Source organism: Canis lupus, chromosome 25 (genome assembly GCF_003254725.2).
Source record: "Canis lupus dingo isolate Sandy chromosome 25, ASM325472v2, whole genome shotgun sequence".
In the NCBI taxonomy this organism is placed as follows: Eukaryota; Metazoa; Chordata; class Mammalia; order Carnivora; family Canidae; genus Canis; species Canis lupus.
Window position 1 is genome coordinate 45489017 of NC_064267.1, and position 21353 is coordinate 45510369.

The 21353-nt window shown below is 48.3% G+C and overlaps 1 protein-coding gene across 1 annotated transcript in view; it reads left to right on the plus strand.

Moving 5' to 3' along the window:
* Positions 1-21353, plus strand: part of TRPM8 (transient receptor potential cation channel subfamily M member 8) — a 95162-nt gene that overhangs the window by 52975 nt on the left and 20834 nt on the right. Inside the window, 8 exon segments of the mRNA XM_049101286.1 lie at positions 411-540; positions 2098-2243; positions 5244-5356; positions 5751-5967; positions 12228-12319; positions 13527-13668; positions 14708-14879; positions 16001-16178. Coding sequence (XP_048957243.1) covers positions 411-540; positions 2098-2243; positions 5244-5356; positions 5751-5967; positions 12228-12319; positions 13527-13668; positions 14708-14879; positions 16001-16178 — 1190 coding nt within the window.

Genomic DNA, 21353 nt, shown 5'->3' on the forward strand with positions numbered 1-21353 from the left:
TGGAGAAGCTACCTTCTCCATTTTTAGAACGTAAAGTTGGATATTGAGTAGAGTCCATCCACACAGTCTTATTGCCTACATTTTCAGCTCTCCCGTGTCCTATCCACACTTCTCCTCTTTGAGCTGCTGCAGTATGGTGCTGGGCAGTCAGGCCTCACGCAGTCAGTTTCTTGTGGCAGTTTGTCTTGATATTTTCTTTTTATATGCTAATTTCACATTAAAGACTGTGAGCATCTTCAGAGTTAAGACTGTTCAGTGTACATTGCAAAGTTTCACTCTGTATCGTTAAGAACGATTCAGATTTTATCACTTCCTGCCTTTGCCATGAATTTGTCCTTGTCTGACATTAATGTTCACTTGACCACTCCAAAGGATTATGAATTAATGGACATTATCCACCCCTCTAAAAGACCAGGGGCTGCACGTTGGCAGCCCTGGGAGCCAGCAAGCTTCTGAAGACTCTGGCCAAGGTGAAGAATGACATCAATGCTGCAGGGGAGTCCGAGGAGCTGGCAAATGAGTATGAGACCCGTGCAGTTGGTGAGTCTCCAGGAATGGGACAGCACGGTGGGTGCACACGAGCCTGTGGCAATCACAGGCCAGGTGGCAGAGATCGGTGGCATGTCCAGGCTCCCCTTTCTGGCCTGAATTAGGGGCTGCAGACTGCATGTTCAGACGTGTGTATGCTGTAGCAGAAGCCACAGGCCCGTTGGCCCTGGCCCTTACTGATGTTTTCCAGAATGGATGCAGGAAAATGTAGGCTGTCTCATCCTGCAACTGCCAGGGCCATCCCCAGGCTAGTCTAAGAAACTCTGTACCACGGTCTGGGGGCAGGGGAAGAGGGTTTTTGGATGCTATTGAGAAACTGCAATGGATCTGAGATTTTTACCTGACTTGCAAGTTATCAAGTTAGCCTGTCCTTTTCATATAGAGAAGGCCCCGAGTCCCTGGGTCAGGGACATGGATGGCTTATTACTGATGACCGAAGCAGCAGCCAGAGCAGCATCTTGGGTTGGTTCCCCGTGCCTTCATTCCCTTGGAGTGACATAACTAAGAGCAGCTGTTCCTGCCCCTGCAGCTCCCCCAAAGTTTAGGAGATTAGGGGCATCTATAGGGGCTGCAGATGACCTGCCCATGCCCCCTTCGGAGTGCGGTTGCTCGTTACCTGGAATGCAATGGGGGAGAGGCATTGCTAAGCATTACCCTTCTGGAATGTCTGTCTTCTGTTTGCTGTTCAGTCATCCTTGAACAAAGCTTGTCGGTGCTTTTTGCTCAAAAGGTCTGGACCGTGCAGGAGCATGAGAAACCCAGAGCAATTGCCTCCCAACAACAGAGAGTTTGGGCCTGCTCCAGTTTTTCCTTTTTATTTTGCTTGGGAGAGTTTTCGGTTTGCAACGGGGCACGTTGCAAAATGCACGCACGCTGGTCCATTATCGTCTTACGTAATAAAAACAATGCTCATGCGGTTGGCTTCTCTGCATTGGCAAAACGGGCATCCAATGATTTCTTTTACCATATTAAAGTTTCAAAGATATTTTATTAATTTCTGATTGACTTCAAAAATTGATCCCAGTATTTTGACTTTTAAAAAATTTCCTGTGAGGCTTTATACTCCAATTTCTATCATTAGGTCTCAGGATGTAAGCACATCTTTAATGCCATAGGTCGGTGTCTCTTATACTTTTTTTTTTTTTTTTTTTTGCGTGGTGCCTTATTGGCAAAGAGTCCCCCTCCAGGAACACAGAGAATATAAATGAATGGAGGTGGAGCTGCTCTGAGAGAGGAAGCAGAGGGTCTGCATGCCTCCCCAGGGTTGAGCCCCACCAAAGAGGGGGGCTCCCAGGGTCCCATGCAGCTCAATTCAGTGGGCCTTTATGGACACCTGCTACCATCAGGAGCTGTGTTGGGCGTGGTGTGCCTCCAGAGCCCCTTTGTTCAGCGAAGGGTTACAGGGTGCTGGCGGTCTCTATGCCTCTTAGAAACCAGGCTTTTCCCGAAGTCAGGGCTTGGTTGAGGGGGGCCGGGCAGGCCAGTTTTGTGTATTTGCCCCCCCTGCCTCCCCTGGCTTCCCTCCCTCTGATGATAATGTCACCGCAGAGCTGTTCACGGAGTGCTACAGCAGCGACGAGGACCTGGCCGAGCAGCTGCTGGTGTACTCCTGCGAAGCCTGGGGCGGGAGCAACTGCTTGGAGCTGGCGGTGGAGGCCACGGACCAGCACTTCATCGCCCAGCCCGGGGTCCAGGTGCGCAGCGTGGACTCACCCAACGTCACGTGCAGAAATGGGCCTTGCCCATCAGATGCTGTTCGCGGCACGGAACGAGAGAGCATTCAAAGCAAGCCTTCTCCTCTGATAGAAAAGCCCTAGCAGGGAAAATTGAGGGACAGTCCAGGAGATGGCAGCACATGGGCGTTGTTAGAGACCCCTGTGTCAAGAGCAGGTGCAGGAGAAAGAAGATTCTTGGAGTTTCCACAAAGCACCCAGTACTGCACCGTAATTATGGGCTGGGTCTCTGGATCCCAGCTGTGGGTCTCAGTGCACTGTAGCCCTAACTGTGTGTGGTGATGGGCCAAGGCACGCAAGACAGCCTTAGTTCCCTTGTCTGTAAAGGAGGGGTTCGTGGGATGGCATGTGAGAGACGCCAGCCCTGGACTCCAGAGCGTGTCGTTGTCATTACTGTGGGCACTGACAGCAGTAGAGGAAATGGGTATGAAATGGGTAAAGCCAGCCCAGAGGTTCTCTGCACTGAGTTAAACTAATGGCAGTTTGCATTCGGTGTCTTAGCTTGCAGAGGGGAGATTTTTCTACTCGTAATCCCAGTTGGAGGGGTCTGGGTGCAGAGTTGGGGGGTAGGGAGAGGTCGGGGGACTGACACTTATCTGTCACACCCACGATGTGGGCGATCACGTTTCATCCTCACAGCGCATGTGGAGGAGGAGGTCATCCCGTTTTACTGATAAGGACTTAGCTGCTCAGATAGGTTCTGGAACAATCTTCAGGTTGCACTGCTAGGAATTGAGAGCCAAGATTTGATTCCACGTCGATTGGCCATCTTGTGGGCTTTCCCTTACACCAGGCAGCCAATATTTTAGCAAAATTAGCAAAGCGTTTGTGGAAAAAAAAATATCCATTCGCTACCACAGCTATATTAGGCTACACGGCAACAGTCATCAGTGAGAAGGGACACACAAAGAAAGAGTCTTGCTTTTGCTGTTTTAGCCTCTGCACCATAATGCACTGGAGTGAGGCTGGCATTGGGGTCAGGGGTGCCTGAGAGGCTGAGCTGGAGGCCAAAACAGACCCCACTCTGCTCATACCTCCTCTGGCCCTGAGCCTCATCTTGCTGGTGCCACAGAGCTTAGGGCCTGGGGGAGGCTGACTCTTGCTCTTGCCCAAATGTACGGGTCCCAAGGGTTTTCAGGCTGATGCCAATTCATTAATATGCATGAGAACTCTCCCTGCCAGACACGCAGGACCAGGGAGCTGGCTTCCTGTGTGCCGGCTGCTGCCTGGGGTCAGCTCTTGCTGGTGGCCGTGGAACCTGAGCTAGGGGAGAACTTTCTATGATTGGGGGCCTAGTGATGCCACTCAAAGTGCTCGTCACCTCGGCGGGATTGTAAGCGTGAGGAGGGCTGGATGTTACCTTCTTTGTTGGCTCCCTGAGAAGCAGGCCTCAAAGCAAGGATTTTATTTATTTATTTATTTATTTATTTATTTATTTATTTATTTATTATTTTTACATTTTTAAAAAAGATTTTATTTATTCGTCCATGAGAGACAGAGACAGAGACAGAGAGACTGAGAGAGAGAGAGAGAGAGAGAGATGGGCAGAGGGAGAAGCAAGCTCCCTGTGGGAAGCCTGATATGGGACTCGATCTCAGGACCCCGGGATCACGACCTGAGCCAAAGGCAGATGCTCAACCACTGAGCCACCCAGGCATCCCCATTTTTACATTTTTTAAAATTTAAATTCAATTTGCTAACATAACATATAGTATGACACCCAGTGCTCACCCCATCCAGTGCCCTTCTCAGTGCCCGTCACCCAGTTACCCCATGTCCCCACCCACCTCCCCTTCTGCAACCCTTTGTGTGTTTCCCAGAGTTAGGAGTCTCTCATGGTTTGTCTCCCTCTGTAAAATAAGTTAATTGGAGGACAACCATCATATGGTCTCACTCATAGGTGGACTATAAGAAATAGTGAAAGGGATTATAAGGGAAAGGAGGCGAACTGAGTGGGAAAAATTAGAAAGCAAGGATTTAAATGCAGGTGGTGTGTTCCGGAGGTGAGCCTGGGAAGGGCATGCAGGTGCTGGGGCCAGGGGCCAGGGAAGGAAGTAGACACGGTTGTGCTAAGAAGCAAGTTACCACTGTGCTCAATGGGGCTCCACCCCGTGGGGACTTCTGGGGACCGCATGGAACCCACCCTGGTGTGGCAAGCAAGCTGCATTTACCCACCACGTGCAGTTTGTCCTTTGTGGGGGCTGCCTCTCGTGGGCCAAGCATATGCCCTTCGCAGAGCCTGGCAGGCTTCCCGGGAGAAGTGGCTTCTGCGAGGTGGAAGGTCTGGTGGGCACGCCAGTCCTCGCTCTCCAGCCAGCCAGTCCCCTTCCGACTAACAGGGCCGTTACTGGGAGCTGTGTCCTCCTTTGATGTGGACCAGTCTATGCTCACCCGTTCGTGTTGACATGAAGTGCGGCTCTCAGAGGCAACCTGGGTTTTCTAATTCCCACCTTCGTGGGAGGCTTCAGTCCCCCTCTCAGGGCTTGGAAGAGCTTTTTCACGCATTTCAGCTCCAATTGATGTTGGACGCCAGCCGTCACCCCGTTCCTGTCACCTGTCTGCCTCCAGCAATGAATCCTGGGGGTCCTGCGGGTCGCGCTGGACGGGTGCGTGAATTTGCAATTGAACAGGAGGAAGGAGCTAGAGAGACACTTGTTCAAACTTACATAAGAAGAATTAGAGGTGGTTAAAATTCATAGCTTTAGGGAATTTGGACTCACACCACCTCTATTTTAAAGTTCACAGAACCCAAGTTAGGAAAGGATTGAAAATCAAACAGACTTATGAATGGCTTTGTCAGAGCCCCTCAGAGTCCAGGTAACTAATATTAAAGGATAGGACCTTAATTTGGGGGGTTATTTATTTTGAGGGGGTGGGAGGGCTGGGAAAAGAGGTTGCATCCCTTCCTGCATTTCATTGCATTAATAAGGACCCGTGTCCTTTGTCTCTCTCTCCCTGTAGAATTTTCTTTCCAAGCAATGGTATGGAGAGATTTCCCGAGACACCAAGAACTGGAAGATTATCCTGTGTTTGTTTATTATACCCTTGGTGGGCTGTGGCTTTGTATCCTTTAGGTATGAACACGAATCACGTGATCATGTGAGTGACTCTGTGTGTGTGTGTGTATGTGTGCGCGCATGCACGTGTGCTCTGTGTAGAGGGTTATAAAGCCCGGGATTTATGATGATCAAGGTAGTGCCTACACAGCTGGGGATCTTCTTGGGTTTGATTTCAAATAGATAATAGTGTATCTTCAATACCCAAGGCAGAGGTCGGATGTATTGATCCTGCAAGGCCAGGGGCTGAGTTTTTATTGGGTCGGTCCTAGAAGGCGGTTCTGGTTCCCCTGTCCCCGCTCCCCACCGCCGCCTTGGGCCTGGCTTCATCTGTGGTCAGGAGGAAGGCCGCAGCCTCCACAAGCAGTGATGCTCCAGAAGGGAGTGACGGTGCTCTCACCTCTCGGTCCAGGAAGAAGCCCATCGACAAGCACAAGAAGATCCTGTGGTACTACGTGGCGTTCTTCACCTCCCCCTTTGTGGTCTTCGCCTGGAACGTGGTCTTCTACATCGCCTTCCTCCTGCTCTTTGCCTACGTGCTGCTCATGGATTTTCACTCAGTGCCACACTCCCCCGAGCTGGTCCTCTACGCACTGGTCTTTGTCCTGTTCTGTGATGAAGTGAGACAGGTAGGATGGTCCCCACGTGAGGCACTTCCTCTTTCCTTGGCAGGTGGCATCTGCCTAGAGCCAACGAGGAGCTGAAGTTGCTTCTGAAGCTCCCAAATCATATTTTTTTTTCTGAAGGATGCGTTTTCGACATCATAGCACTGCAGTGAGGTTTCTTAGCACCAAGCTTGCTCCTTGCTGATTAATGTTAATTGATGGAAATGAATTACTCAGAATTGGGAATGTGTTCAAAGGGAAGATTGACCTTGGACTGTAAACCCATTCCTGCCATTACTGTCACCAGGGGAGGCAGAGAAGTTGGGGGGGGGGTACTTTTAAGCTAAGAGCATCTTAATGCCCAGTGTGTCAGAGTCACAGTGTTGGAAAGTCTCTGTGGATTTCATGGAGTGCATGATGTGAATTATTCATGGTGCTTTTCTGCAATTGCTATGGGATCTGCATTTTTTGGCAGCCTCTCCCCACCACTGAACCCAAAACTTTAGGCCAGGCCTGGCACGTAACAGGTGCTCAGTTAGTAATTGTTCAATGGATAAATGTTGGTGGTGAAGGGGGATGCTGTCCCTAAACCATTATGAAAAGTCATCCCAGAAAATCTATTCAGACTTAGTGATTATTTGGACACCGCTGTTCCTATCACTTCTCTTGTCCCTTTTGAGCCAAAACCCAACATTTTACCCATTTCAATAAGAATGGTTTACATATTGATGTTTTCACGACACTATGACAGGTGCTATGAGAGATTTGGAGGGACACAGCATGCTGGTCCTGACCTCGCAGAGTTGCTGACTAGTGTAGGAATCCTAAATCGGTTTCAACTATCATGTCAAGTCTGATAGACTTTTTTTTGTGGCTTCCAGGGGCCCTGGGTTGAGGATGATTCTGAGAATTTTTCTGTTCTCAGCAGAAGGGTGTCTTGATCGATAATCAACATGTACTGTGAGTGGGAGGGTAGGGAGGAGTCCTGGCACCAGTGCTTGCACCTGCCTTTCCCTGCTGAGTAGGTGCATGTGGGGGATAGAGATGGGGTAGAGATGAAGGAAGAACAGGACAAATGACCCAAGTCAGTGCTGAGCAAGGACAGATACAGGCTTTCCATCTACCAGCCACTATCCTCCAGGACGGCCCTGTGCATGTGCGGAGGATGCTGTGACCTCACGTCAGCCTCAGATGGACCCCACGTACTGACTTGAGAGGTTGCAGTTCCATCTAGGCACATGGGGGCTGGGACTTCAATGTATGAATTTGGGGGATTCAGTCCACCCCATAACCCTCCCATATGGGCTCTTTCTCCTGGCTGTCATCTTTTGCTAGTTCTCCTTTGACTTACTGTGTGTCAGTAGCGAGGGGGTGAAAATATCCTGCTGGAGAGAAGCAGAGATGGAAGAGATTCAACATTTAAAGCAGAAATGGGCACATGTCAATGTAAGGAAATGAGGGGACAGCACCCTTTTCACTGGGAATCTCTTGAACACCATTGTTGGAGCTGGCTCTGCACGAGGGCACACATGTTCCCTTGTCCTAATCTGGTGTGACTGGGTTCTGGGGTCCTGCCTTCCTCCTTGTTCTCCACTGCCAGGTGTAGTTGACTGCCTTTCAAAGGCACATCAAGGAGCAAAAGGTGGCATCCCCAGTGTAGCTATTGCAGAAGAGGGCAAAAGGTGTGGCTGGAAGGCTTTGTCGCACTGGACTCCATGGACTGGGAAGGTGGGGGCTCCTTCAGTGTCCACCCTGTAGTGAGGCCTATGGAAGCAGGTGGAGCTGGAGGGCCCACCCAGGAGGTCATGCAGGACTCCAAGGGGCCCCTGGTGGCTTGAGTCCCACGTGTGAACTGGAGCTCTGTGGGCTTTGGCATGTATTTGGGGGAGCAGTGTAGGGTGCCAGGAAAGGCACGGGTTGTGTGAAGACTTGGGCAACATACTTCATGGTTCTGGTTTCTTCACATCAGGTGACCATCCCAACACCTTAAATACAGTCACTGAGTAGATGGCATGATAGTGAATTCACAGCCCAGTGAGGAAAGAGGTCATGAGCCCAAAGTAAGCAGGGAGAGAGAGAGAGAGAGAGAGAGAGGGAGAGAGAGAGAGAGAGAATAGGGGTGAGCACAAAAAGTCAACAGAAATTGGAAATAGACAATTTGGTATGGTAATAAATTACTTAATTTCTTTGATCATTTGATTCTTCATCCCTAAATGGGCATCTTCCCTACTGTACAAGATTATTGGGGGCAGGAAGCCCCGGTGCCCTCCGTGGTAGCCTGTGGATCTCAACCAGCACCAGCTCTGCTGCGAGGTCTTTTGCGTTTCCCCAGCTCCTCCTGCATATGCTGCTGTTGCCCAGAAGCGAGTGGCGTGGAAATGGCCCAATGCAGATGTTTGTTTCTTATTCGTATTTGACCTCTAGCGGTTAGCACAGGGATGGCGTCGGCCCATTTCTGGCAGGTGTGTATGTGTTTTAAGAAATGAGCTGATGAGCCAGGGTCTTCCTCATTCAGGCCCAGAGCTGTGCTGTGACCGGGAGCAGGCAGGGAGCCACGATGGTGGCTTGTGAGGCCAGAGCGAGGGAGATGCTGGAAGCCGGCCTGAAGGGGCTTGGAGGTGTCTTTGGGAGCGGAGGGTGCTGTTGGTAGCTGCTTCTTGGAATGGTTGCTAAAAAGTAAAAAGTTCTTTTCTTGCTTTTCCCACTCCTCATTCATGCTCCCAGTTACTTTTCCACGAGTCTCGGGCCTGACCCTGCCTCCTTCACAGCATTTAGGCACAGAAGCTGCTGTGAAAGTCCAGACATTGCTTGGTTCCTCCAGGCATCTAAAGAAGGCATGGGGCCTTCTTTAGGAAGACAAGAGACAGGGCTTATTCTGAGTTGCTGTAGAGGACAGGGTTTGGCATGAAGGGATGGGGTGGGAAGATATGTCTTGGCATAAGCCAAACACTTCATTCACACATTCTTCCTTTTGATAAGTATTTACTGAGCACCTACTAGGTGCCAGGCACTGTTCTAGACATTGAGGATACAGCAATGAACAAAACACACAGATATCTTTGTCCTTATGGAGCTTGTCCTTATGGAGCCAGTTACAGAGGCTCAGCAGGGTCATTTCTAGGAGCTTCCAAGGAAAGAACAGCGCTGCATGATGAATCTTATATTTACTGGGGGGTTGGCCTAGAGGACTCGAAATATTGAAATTTGAAGTCCTTGGGTCACAAACATCTCCATACAATGTTGTATGTGCATTTAACTATTAAGTCATTTATTTGAAGGAGTCTCAGGACACGTGCATTTTGTTTGGAGAAGGACCCTGGGCAGGTGCCGTGTGAAGTATTGCCCAGCAGTGTGAGGTGTTGCCCAGGAGTGTGAGGTGTTGCATATATCAGGGACACTGAGTAGAAGGAATGACGGGCAGGTGGGCAGGAACCTTGGGGAGGGAAGTGGGCTGCAGAGGTGCCTGGGTAAGGTAATGCACTTCCCAGTCATTCCCCGGGCCTGCCGGGAGGAGGTGATGCCCACAGGTTCTGGCTGACCCCTGTTCTGTCTACATTTCTAATGGATGATGTTTGATGGAGGTGGGGGATGATGCAGGCATATAGCTTTGGACAAATGTTTCTTCTCTTTGCTTTTATTTATTGTTTTATTATTTTAAAAAATTGTATGTATTTATTCATGAGAGACACAGACACAGAGGCAGAGACAGAGGCAGAGGGAAAAGCAGGCTCCCTGCGGGGAGTCCCATGTGGGACTCGATCCTGGGACCCTGAGATCATGCCCTGAGCCAAAGGCAGATGCTCAACCACTGAGCCACCCTGGCATCCCTCTTCTCCTTCCTTTTAAGCATCACTTTTTGTTGTTGTTGTTGTTGTTACTTGAAGAGTTTAATGAAGGGGCTTAGATACATAGGTCTGCCAACTGGGTTTTGTTTTTTGAGTTTCCGTAGTTTCTTTCTGGTCTCAGCTAGTAGAGCGATGCCATGTTAAAGGCTAAGTTTCTCAAGCGTCACTTTTGAACGGACCAGTTTGGCCCAGCAATCCTGTGTGTTAAGGCAATGGTAGGGGGGCGCCTCGGGCTGAGGGCTGGGAGCAGGGATTCAGGTCGGATGCTGCTGCTCCTGCAGTCTGCGCGCCGGGCTGCAGGACAGGGCCTCCAACAGCCTCCTCGTCAAGGAATCCGACGCACGAGGTCGCTGTTTCTCTTCCGGCTGCACACTCCTGCCGGAATCCTCAGTTCGCTTTCCTCCCAGAACCTGCTCGGCTCACCTGGCTCCGTCTTAATTAACCTAATTCACACTTGTTAGAAAAAAAAAAAAAAAAGAGAGAGAGCGAGAGAGAGAGAGAACCAAACAGGATGTTACCTGTTTTAGGTTGTGTCTGTGCATCACCAAGTGCACTCTCCTGCGGTCTCCTTCCCCGGGGACAGATGTAATATGCTAAATTGAAATTTTCAACCAGGGCAGTCTGTAAGTACAAATGTCCCGGAGTCAAATTGTGGATGTTTATGTAACACGAGATGAGTTCCACACCCCGCTTCGTGGCAAGCACTGTTCAGCCTTAAGGCTCATTGAATCCCCAAATCCTGAAACATATGGTGAAGTGTGGTTCTGATACTTTATGAATTTAGCCCATCTCTGTCATTCCTTCCATTCAGAAAAGAGGACTCTGTTCATACAAAAAAAAAAAAAAAAAAAAAAGGCTTTCTCAATGATGTGGTGCCTCCAAGCCCCAGAATCAATCTATTTAGGGTTTTTCCCATCACTCAGGCCACGATTCTGGGGCTGGGGCTGCTGCTTGCCCTGCATCTATCTGGCTCCCAGACCAGGGTTTCACAGGGGTAGCAGGTGGCAGGTAGGGCCCGTCCCATCCGCTCTCATTTTGCAGACGCTTCTTGGCAGGTAATCAGTGAGAGGATAGTGAGGGATGCTGACTTGGTTTCTGGACCCACCAGCTCAGCCATCCCACAGAGGAGTGTGGTCACCCCGGGGGCTGGGGATTTTATTTCCTTGGTGCTTGATTTCGTAAGGCCCTTCACCACCTTCGTCCACTAAAGCTGCCGTTCACATTTATAAATGAATACAAGGAAATACTTCTTGAGAAACTGATGATGTTTCTTGAATCCCTTCCAAGTCTGCAGTTGCACGATCTCTGGGGGATGTAGTGAAGCAGCGTGATGGTGCTGAGGATGAAAATCTCTGAACCTCAGAACCCCCACTTGCTGGCCACCTGCCTCGGGCAAGTCCCTTCACTTCGTTTCCTTAGGCTTTATTTTCGGGTGCAAAATAGGGAACGTGATACCTGAGTGTCAGAGGGACCCATATCGGGGAGTTCATTTAGTGAAATCGAAAGGTTCAAGTTGATGACGCCTCCTTGCCCCTGCTTTCCTGCCTCCCACGAGGAGGTGCGCTGGTGTCCTTACCTGCGCTCACTTGGGCTTTGCCTCACCTTCCCTCCAGGCCTGACCATGCGTCATTTTAAGGATGTCTAATGACTGCCTTGGCCCCGGGGCCAGCAGATTCCTTGAGAATTAGTGTCGCACCTAATCTGACCTTCTCCTGTGCCAGGAGAGTCCTGTGAGCTCTCAGAACACATGTTTGAAATGGAGGGACAGACGAAAGGGTGGGTGACCACCCTGGAAGCCCCCAGACCCCACAGACAGGTGACCAAGAGGCCGTCCAGATGCAGTCTTCTACTGGATCATCCCTCTTTATCTCCTGACATGCTTTCTTTGGAGAAATCATGCTAATATGCACAAATGAGGAAAGGATCTCCTGAGACACACTTTTCCCATCAGTCATTTTGGCGACCACATCTGCCCTCCCAGGTGCCACATAGAATACATGTGGGCGAATTAAAAAAAAAAATCCCTTTATCAAGATGTTTTATTGCCTTGTGCAAAAAAGTATTTACAATGAATACACAAATCTGTGATGACGACAGTATGGATAATACCCTCTAGAATTGTGCAGTGCACAGCGTACACTGCGGTATTGGGGGCCTGGCTTCCACATTTGCCTACACAGGTTGTGCCCATTGTCTGTGGGTTCATCTTTAAAGAACCATAAGGAGCATGAGTTCTTTTTCTGACTTCGTCAGCAACACATGCATCATGGAACAGCAAGCGTGCAACCTACTTTCCAATCCCTCTGGAATATCACAGGGCATGTGGTAGGACACACTGTTGGCTCTGAAGGGATCTGGGGAAAAAAATGTGTGAACATTTAAAAAAAAAAACACTTGGATGCAGTTGATGTTCTCTCTCTGTCCTTTTGTGTGCTGCAGTGGTACATGAATGGGGTGAATTATTTTACCGACCTGTGGAATGTCATGGACACACTTGGGCTTTTTTACTTCATAGCAGGCATTGTGTTTCGGTAAGTAGGGCCTCACCACTCTTCCTGGTTTCAGGTTCCTTTGGGATTTTCTTGGGTGGAGAGGTGAAGGAAGGATCTTCGATATTTCAAGCCCAAGATGAACCTGTCCCCCCCCCAACCCCACCCCCGAATTCGAGATGATTGCAAACGCCACGGTCTCCGCCTCTTAGGGACACGGCTCGGTGGGCATAAAGTAGCATCTCCACTCTTCTTCCTCGTGGTGATCTATCCTTGAAATGTTGTCCACAATGTTCCCCTCTGAGCGTGCAGAATTTGAGGCAGATGATTAGTAATTGAGGAGTGCAGACTGTGATGAAGATGGTCGGTGTCATGTGGCATATTCATTTTGCACCAGATAATCTTTGAAAATACGCTTGGCTTCTGCTTGAACGCTGGCCATGGAGCCCGTCCTCCCCAAGCCAGAGTATATGATGAGAAAAACCAATCTGCAATCACTGTTGAAAAGCAATGTGTACTCCATGTGATAGAGAAATTGAGGCACGCCCAGACCATGGCTCATATTGCCCACGCCTGCATCCCTCCGGGTCGGCCTGCCCAGGTAGCTTCAAAGTAAAGCTCATGGTCATATGTGAGCTCTCCACATGGTGTTCCCTCTGCAGAGAAGCCTGACTCTTCCTATTTACACCTACCCATGCCCACTCTGCAATTTGAAGTGAGTAAAAACTCAATATCTTCCTCCAGTAATTTTCCTTCCCTGCGTGGGTTCAGCCTTTGAACCACATGATCTCTAGAGAATTCCAGGGAGAAAGCATATATGGCTTTCCATGAACACATTAGCAGGTGGTCAGCGAATCAAATGATCTGGTGCGAATGAACTAAGTCTCATTAGGGGGAACCTGGTGAAGCCAAGTCCCAAGTGGTTGGGCAGGGATGGGGATTGGGATCGTTATAGGGACCAAGGGAGCCTGGAAGTTAGCAACAATGTGAATGGGTCCTTGGAGTAGTTGTGGTTTGGGATGAAGGATTCAAGGGACAAGAACTCTGAAAGCTCTGTCTTATGCAACGTCGTTGCTTTCCTGGAGGCCAGTGAACAGAAGACCAGTGATGGACCGGTGGTGTCCTTGGCCTGTTCCTACTCACGCTTGGTGGCCCTGACTCTGTTTCTTCGTGTTTGATTATTTTTAAAAACAAAATTTTGAACTGTTTTGTCAATAACTCACATGTTCTGCTCCCCTTCCTTCCATAGGCTCCACCCTTCTAATAAAACCTCTTTGTATTCCGGACGAGTCATCTTTTGCCTGGATTACATTATATTCACCCTAAGGTTGATCCACATTTTCACCGTAAGCAGAAATTTGGGACCGAAGATTATAATGTTGCAGAGGATGGTAAGAACGGAGAATATTTGTGGTTGCCATTCTGCTCGCTAGACCCAGACTTCCTCCCATTGTCGGTAGAAGGGTTTTGTCCATAGATGTGTCACAGTCGGTGAGGTTTGCTTTCCTTGGTGTGTTTTCATCAGGGACCTCTCCTGGTGGAGATTGAAATTTAACAGGAGATGACTAGTAGGAGCAACCAGCTAGTTAAGCGCATTGGACTCTTTACCAGGTGCTTTCATTTGAGTCACGTGAGTCAAACTGAGTCACAGCTCAGTAAGAGCATAGGTAGGATAGGGATGTTTATACCCACTTTATAGATGTGGGTCATGGAGGTTAATATGTTTGTCTGGAGGTGTGCAGTGGGTCAGAGCTGCAATTCTATAGCCACGTTGTATAGGTGTGGGATGAGCACCCCCGGCCCTGTTTCATAAGGATGTCCAAGAGAAAGCTAATTGCACACTGATGATGTTGGCTTCCTAAGCTTGTTTTCCAGATGACCCAAACCTCCCGCACTTCAGTCTTTAAATCAGATGGGCATTTGGATTAGCTCATCTGGAGGTTGCTTTCCAACACTGAGGTTCTTTGAGTTTGTGGTTTTAACTCAAAGCATATCTGAGGCATCAAGTCACCATGAAGTCATGCTGTGTGTGCAAAAAAGTAAAAAAAATGAAACTGCACATTCTTGTCTAATAAAGATAGCTTTTATTTTCCTAAAGAAAAGAAAACAAAAAAACCCGAGGACACCATGTAGGGATTTCAAGAATGTGAGTGTGATGAGAAGGAGAGCAGGACAGGTATTCCAGAGTTAGATCTCTCATCCAGAAAGTTTCTGTTGCTGAGCTGGTTTGGAGACCTACAAGCAAAAATGCATCAGTTTTTTAATTCTAGAAGACAGAGGTCCCAAGATCCTAAGGTGGCAATGGCCATTTTTAAAAAATTATGGAGAACCCTGGGTATCTAGAACCTTCACCCCTCCCTGTGGTCAACTGAGTAGACGAGCCGCCCCAGGGCACAGACCTGACTCCCTTTTCTTGTCGTCCCTTGACAGCTGATCGACGTGTTTTTCTTCCTGTTTCTGTTTGCCGTGTGGATGGTGGCCTTCGGCGTGGCCAGGCAAGGGATCCTCAGGCAAAATGAGCATCGCTGGAGGTGGATATTCCGCTCGGTTATCTACGAGCCCTACCTGGCCATGTTCGGCCAAGTGCCCAGCGACGTGGATGGTGAGCCTGACTTGACCTGGGAGGGGACCTCCTGGGGACAGGTGGTTGCTTCCAGGACCTACCTCCAGGGCTCCCTGCTCTGACCCACAGCTGGAGTTGGGCCAATACCAGGGAGTGACATTGACCCTCCCAGCCTCGTCTTGGTGTCTGAGTGGGATTTTATGTCCGCCCTGCAGATGGGTACAACATGTCAGTCTGCAATTTTTAAACTTCTTAAAAATAGCGTTGCTTGTGTTTTCAATAGCGATGTGGCAATTGACAGCAACAAACCTCACTGGTGTAGAAATGAGTGAGTTGTACTCTCTTATATATAACTGGGTGCCCCGTTTATTTCAAAAAGAGCAATATTGAAAATTTTGCACTGGAACCTGAAACGTAAACTTCCGGCCTTAGCCACTGCCAACTCTCTCTTAGGGGCAGGATAGCGGTGGCACAGATGGCGTTAACGCGCACACACCCAGTCTACTTAAGGAAAGTATGGGGCATGTGCAGACCAGCACATGCTTTGAATGAGCTGTCGAAAGCATCTTTATGATGCTGACAGTAGCCTGGACTTGTCATGCTCTGTCCTGCCACGACACGACGATCCCAATGTATCCCCTGCCCTACTGGTCGCATTTCTCAGCTCCCTGATGTTTCCTTGATTGTCCTTGTGGCCTTGAGACTCCTGGCTTCTTCTGCTGCAGCCTCTTCTGAGACCTTAGCCCTTTTCCTATGCCCTGGTGGAAAGGCACCCTGTTGGCATTATTTCCCTTCCGCACACTGTGCTCACCATTTTCCCTAAGGGAGCATATCTCGTCCCCAGGACAACCATACACCCCAATGGCTTTTATCTTATGTGAGGACTTGGACTTTCACCAAGGCCCCTATTCTAGGGTCTGTTGCTACATCTTTGACATCTCCTGTGATTTCATCCCTCACCTCTAATCCATTAGTTCATTGTGTTGATTTTAATCTCCTCAATGTCTATGGAACCTGAATGCCTCTTACCATCCCCACCAGCCTAAGCCATCCTCATTATGCGATCATCGTCTTGTGCTCCCCCCTCCCCACCCTGAGGTGCCATAGTACTGCTCCCTCCAGAGGGCCCTCACTTTACCTTTCACTTTCTACATCCTCAGGTACCACATATGACTTTACCCACTGCACTTTCACTGGGAATGAGTCCAAGCCGCTGTGTGTGGAGCTGGATGAGCACAACCTCCCCCGGTTCCCCGAGTGGATCACCATCCCTCTGGTGTGCATCTACATGCTCTCCACCAACATCCTGCTGGTCAATCTGCTCGTTGCCATGTTTGGGTACGTGCTCAGTCACGAGTTGCCCCGGGTGGTCATGGTGTGGCAGGCCATGTGCCAGGTGGGGCTGGAGGCACCAGGAGCAAGCGTGTGAAGGTCCGCCCTTGTGTTAGAGCTTAGGACACTGGTGGTCCAGATGGGGTGAGGTCTTAAAGGGACTATATTAAAAATACAATATGTCCCTATTAGCTATGCTGTAAGTTTATGTGACACCACAGCCAGGTACCTGTGACACCGTCCAGCAAGTCCACGCTCTGTATGTCTAGCATGCTTTCAGCCATCTCCATGTCGAGTGCCACGATGTGGGTGTGATGCTGGGGCAGTGCAGCTCCTCTCCAACCTCCATGTTTTCTGTGGGCTCTGTGGCGTGGATTCTAGAGTTGAAAGGACTCAGCCTCTAGTTATTTGCTGCTTTAACATTTTTTAGTTTAAATACGATCATGAGAGCAGAGTCAGAAGAATGACTTTCTTTTGGGTGGGCTCATGTCTCATGAGGTTGAGGGAGAGTATGATGGTGACTATAAGAAATCTTTGTTGCCTTTGGCAGTTCTCCTTACTACTTTGAGAAAATCATGATTTTTGCTTCCCTTCATCTTTCTTTGGAGGATTTCCAGGGGTTCCAGTGGCTCTTTTAGGGGGAGCACCGTAATATGCGATTACTTTAAAGTAGGTAGTCATTTTGAGTCCGTGACCCCGGCACAGATGGACAAGGTAGCAACAAAATCTCCTTGTTAAACTTTGGGGTGGAAGAGAAGCACTGTCAGAAACCGAGAAACTCTGAAAGACAAGATAAACACTTTTGATCTTGTAAAGCAGGTGTTGAAGGTAAAGGTTTAATCTCAAATGAAGTCCTGTGATACGGGATAGAATGGGGAAATGTGTGTGGCCAAAGACTTTTGATTCCTAATGTAGAAAGAGCTTCTGCAGATTGATAGCAGAATGAGGACCCAGTAGAAAATTGGTGGAGGAAGTGTGGGCCAGAGAAGGAAAATTCAAAGGGCAGAAAACCACATGCCAGGGGGCTCCATCCTGTGGATGGGAAGAGCCAGATGAAGCCAATGAGATGCTGGCTTTGGACTCATCAGATGAACAGAAACTTCAAAAAAGCCACTTGTGTTGGGGATGAGGCTGGGAAATGGGCACTGTTGCTGGCAACGTGAAATGCCTCTAAGTCCATGGACAGTGATGTGAAAAAATTATTAAGAGGAAACACACACACAAATCTTTGGCTCAAATCTTTTGTATCTGGGACTCTATCCTAAGACATAGATACAAGGATGCTTGTTGGATCATGGTTTGATGCCTGTTGATAGGAGGATGGTCAAGTAGAGCTTGTTACAGATGGCCAAGTTTTGTGCAGGTCTTACAAAAGGTAGATCTCTATTTACTGACTTGAAAGGATAATTTTGTTAAATATAAAAAGCAAATCGCAGACTAATTTTTATGCTATAGCCTCATTTTCTTTCAGTAACAAATAAGGAATGAAAAAGAATCAAGCATGTATTTCACTTGTTATACTGATCACGTATTGCTTTCAGAATTTAGAAGAAAATAAGAAAAAGACAGTTGTCACATAGAGCCCTGGGCCTCTGGGAGACCAAGGATTTCGGATGAGGGTCAGTGGACTCTCTTTGCACAGGGCTGGGTGGGAGCACGTGCCTTTGGGGATGTCACTCACCTATCGGGCTGAGCAGTGAGTGGCCATCTGGTCTTCTGTGTACAAAGAAGTTCTCCCCTGGTCCAGCCTCTATACTGCGGCCACAGTCATGTTTCTAAAATGTCACTGCTCTACTTAAAATTCTGGAAGGATTTGAGTGTTTCCCCATAGCTTTTAGGATAAATTTCAGGCTCCTCAGCTTTTTCCCAAGGCTGTCCATGACCTGGCTTTTGAACACACCCAGGCACCTACCTCACTGTCCCTGGGGGACCCCCTGGAGTCCATCCCAAAACAGGGTGATCTGTCACATCCCGCAAATGCTGGTCCCTCTGCTGGGATTACTTGCTCCATCTTGACGGTCTCTTGCCCCAATCCTGCTGGCCTTTTCAGGAGCTATGCATCATCCTTTGTCCAAGTGGTCCCTGATGCCCTCCCCACTTTGTGTAGAGACTCCTTGCACCCCTTGGGCAATGACAACCTTTTCTCCTTCTGGATGGTAAGTTCTAGAGTATGGAGATTGGGCCTGGCTTAGCACCTGGTACCTTGTGGGTTGGATGAATGAAAAGAATGGAGCTTCTCCTGTGTTTAGTTCATTATTCAGTTATCATTTAGGAGCCTGGCTTCTGGGGGTCATACTCCCTGAGAAGCATCAGCGGTGAATAACAGACCAGCAAGGGCTTCATCACATAGATGTATAATGCCCATTCTGTGGCAGGTGCTTGGGCCCCAGAGACCATGCGGCTGTTGTTTCCATGTGGGCTTAAAGAGGGAATGGGCTGCCATCTCCGCCACCACCACCAACTGGTGGTCAGGAGTCAGGAAGCTAGGCAGTGTCTGGGTCAAAGCTGCAGAGAGAGGTGGGAGATACTGGGTGATTAGGTGGCCACATGAGAGCAGGAAGCGAGGACAACTCCCAAACGTGAAGCTAGGGCAGAGAAGAAATGGGATGGTTTGGGGTCGTAATTTACAGTGAGGACATAACTTTGTGACTTTTACACAGAACACTGGCTAGGCCCTGTGGAATCTGACCACCAATCTAATTTCTGCAGAAATTAGAGAAAAAGGGCCGACAGCTCCCAATGCCATGACAATTAAGCTCCACTAACTTGGTAAATCTCAGAGAGGCACGGAGTAGAGTATTACTTAGAGCTGTCTTGAGTCTGTGTGCAGTGAGATAGTCACAGGAGCCCTTCTCGAGGACCATGCCACATTGGTAATCCATTATCTGCATTACAACCATGAACTGGTACAGCTTGGAGCCTGCAAGGACTGGGACCCAGCCTGTAAATTTTCAGGTTGAGGAAGTGAATGCCCGGCAGCTCCATGACCACGGCTCTGGCCACACCTCTGTCAGCTTACCAGTGTCCATTCAAGACTTAATGCAGTTCTCCTCCTCAAGAGACCTCAGCCATGGCACAGAACCTTCCCATTGCCCATTCAGTGGTGAGGTGTGTCAGTTTGGGAGCATCCCTTCTCTTGGTGGGCTTTCTAGAATAGACCTGGGTTCAACAAGAGGCCTTCTCTTCATTAAGACCTGTCTGGGAACTTGTGAGCAGCAAGAGCCTTCCCCTTACCATCCTTGGGCTAAATAATCAGAACACTGTTTTCTGGATGGTTGTGGTTGTTCTTCTGAGCTTTGTGAGCCAACAGCCCTGGGCTGTGACCCCTGTCTGGCACCATATCCAAATATTCATGTAAATGCTTGGCCATACACAATGGCAACCTTATGAACTGTAACCTAAATGTGCACTTGGGAATTTTAAAGCAGTATTGATGTGCTCTCCAGATGCTACTCAATGGGGAGATGTAATGGATGTGATTATTCTGCATTAAAATTATCGATCACAGGCCCTATGTGGCTTATCAGAGCATGAAGTGAACGTAAAGTCAGCAGATGACTCTGGGTCATCTCAACACGCAGCTGTGATGCTTGCGGGTGGGCACCATGTCCTGGAGATAAATCCACCCTATGCGTTCCTTCCCAAGAGGGCTATCTCGATCCAGGATAATTTCTATAGCCCAAATACGTTTTAACCTTAGGAGTAATATATGCTCGTTATGAATATGCAGAAAATAGAAAAAAGGAAACAATCACCTGATACCAACTAAAGGTTTGGTGCCACTTCACCTGGCTAAGGAGGGCTCTTGAAATGGATAAAAGAAGGAAGGAAGGAAGGAAGGAAGGAAGGAAGGAAGGAAGGAAGGAAGGAAAGAAAGAAAGAAAGAAAGAAAGAAAGAAGAAAGAAAGAAGAAAGAAAGAAGAAAGAAAGAAAGAAAGAGAAAGAAAGAAAGAAAGAAAAGAAAAGAAAAGAAAAGAAAAGAAAAGAAAAGAAAAGAAAAGAAAAGAAAAAAGATAATGTGGTCATGAGAAGAGCTCATGTTTACTGATACTCTTCTGAGCCCCGCCATCCAAGTGCCCGTCGTGGGCTACCTTACTTAATTATTGATCATTTTTGTGTAGGTGCGGCTTTCTTATCATTTCGCAAATGAGGAGTTGGAAGCAGAGAGAAGTCTACATACAATATGCATACAGTATAATAAGTCCACATACAAGATACATACAATATAATACAATAAATAATATAATGTAGTATAACAATATAATAGAAGACAATATCATATAAACAGCTCTGAAAACTCTGTTTCAGGGACTGAGGAGCACGGCGCGGGGGGCAGGGTAAGAAGTGTGATGGAACACTGGGGGTGGATCAGCAGGGCTGAGCAGCGGGGACATTTGCTCAGAGGACCCCTAGCTGGGAGCCCAGAGCTCAGAGCCTGGCCTGGGAGGGCGAAGCGGGGGAGATAAAGCTAGCTGGGAGAATTAGCCACTGAGGAAGGTGTAATGGTCGGCAGAGGCCAGTTGTGGGGTATCTTTTACGCCATGTTAAAGAAGTTGGACGTTTTCTTGCAGGCGGAAGGAGATCTTGTGGGTCTTTAGTCAGGGACGTGGCAGTCTTGACTGGGTTACTCTGATAGCAGAATACTAAACCAAGTTAGCACTTCAAAATTCAGTGCGGTGAAATTGTTTGGCTGTCTCTTACTGTTGACTTTGTGCCTTTTTTTCCTTTTTTTTTTTTTTTTTTAATGCTATGGAACAAGAGGGGAACCAGAATGCACAGGATGGGACACTGGGAGGCCACAGAAGTCAGGGTCCCCAGAGTCACAGGGCAGTTCTGGCCGGATATTGCTGGCGTGTTGGGGAAGGAGTAACAGATGGAAAATGTATGAAATCTGTGAAAAGCTTACAGGAGGTGTTTCCTGATTGAAATCTAGCTGGCAAGTTTCTTGTCTTTCAATTTATTCTAAAATTCTGCCATTGTTTTAGCAACTACTTTTCCTTTGTGATTTTTTTTGCAGACTTGACATTCTGTTCTGTTGATTAGTCTGTTTTGGTTTTTACTACCAAATGGCTTTAATTACTGACTTTAAAAAAAATTATTTTCGCATCTGTTGTACAAGTTCCTCTCATTATTCTGATGCAAAACCCCCCCCTTTTTTTTTTTGGCTTTTCTTGTATATTT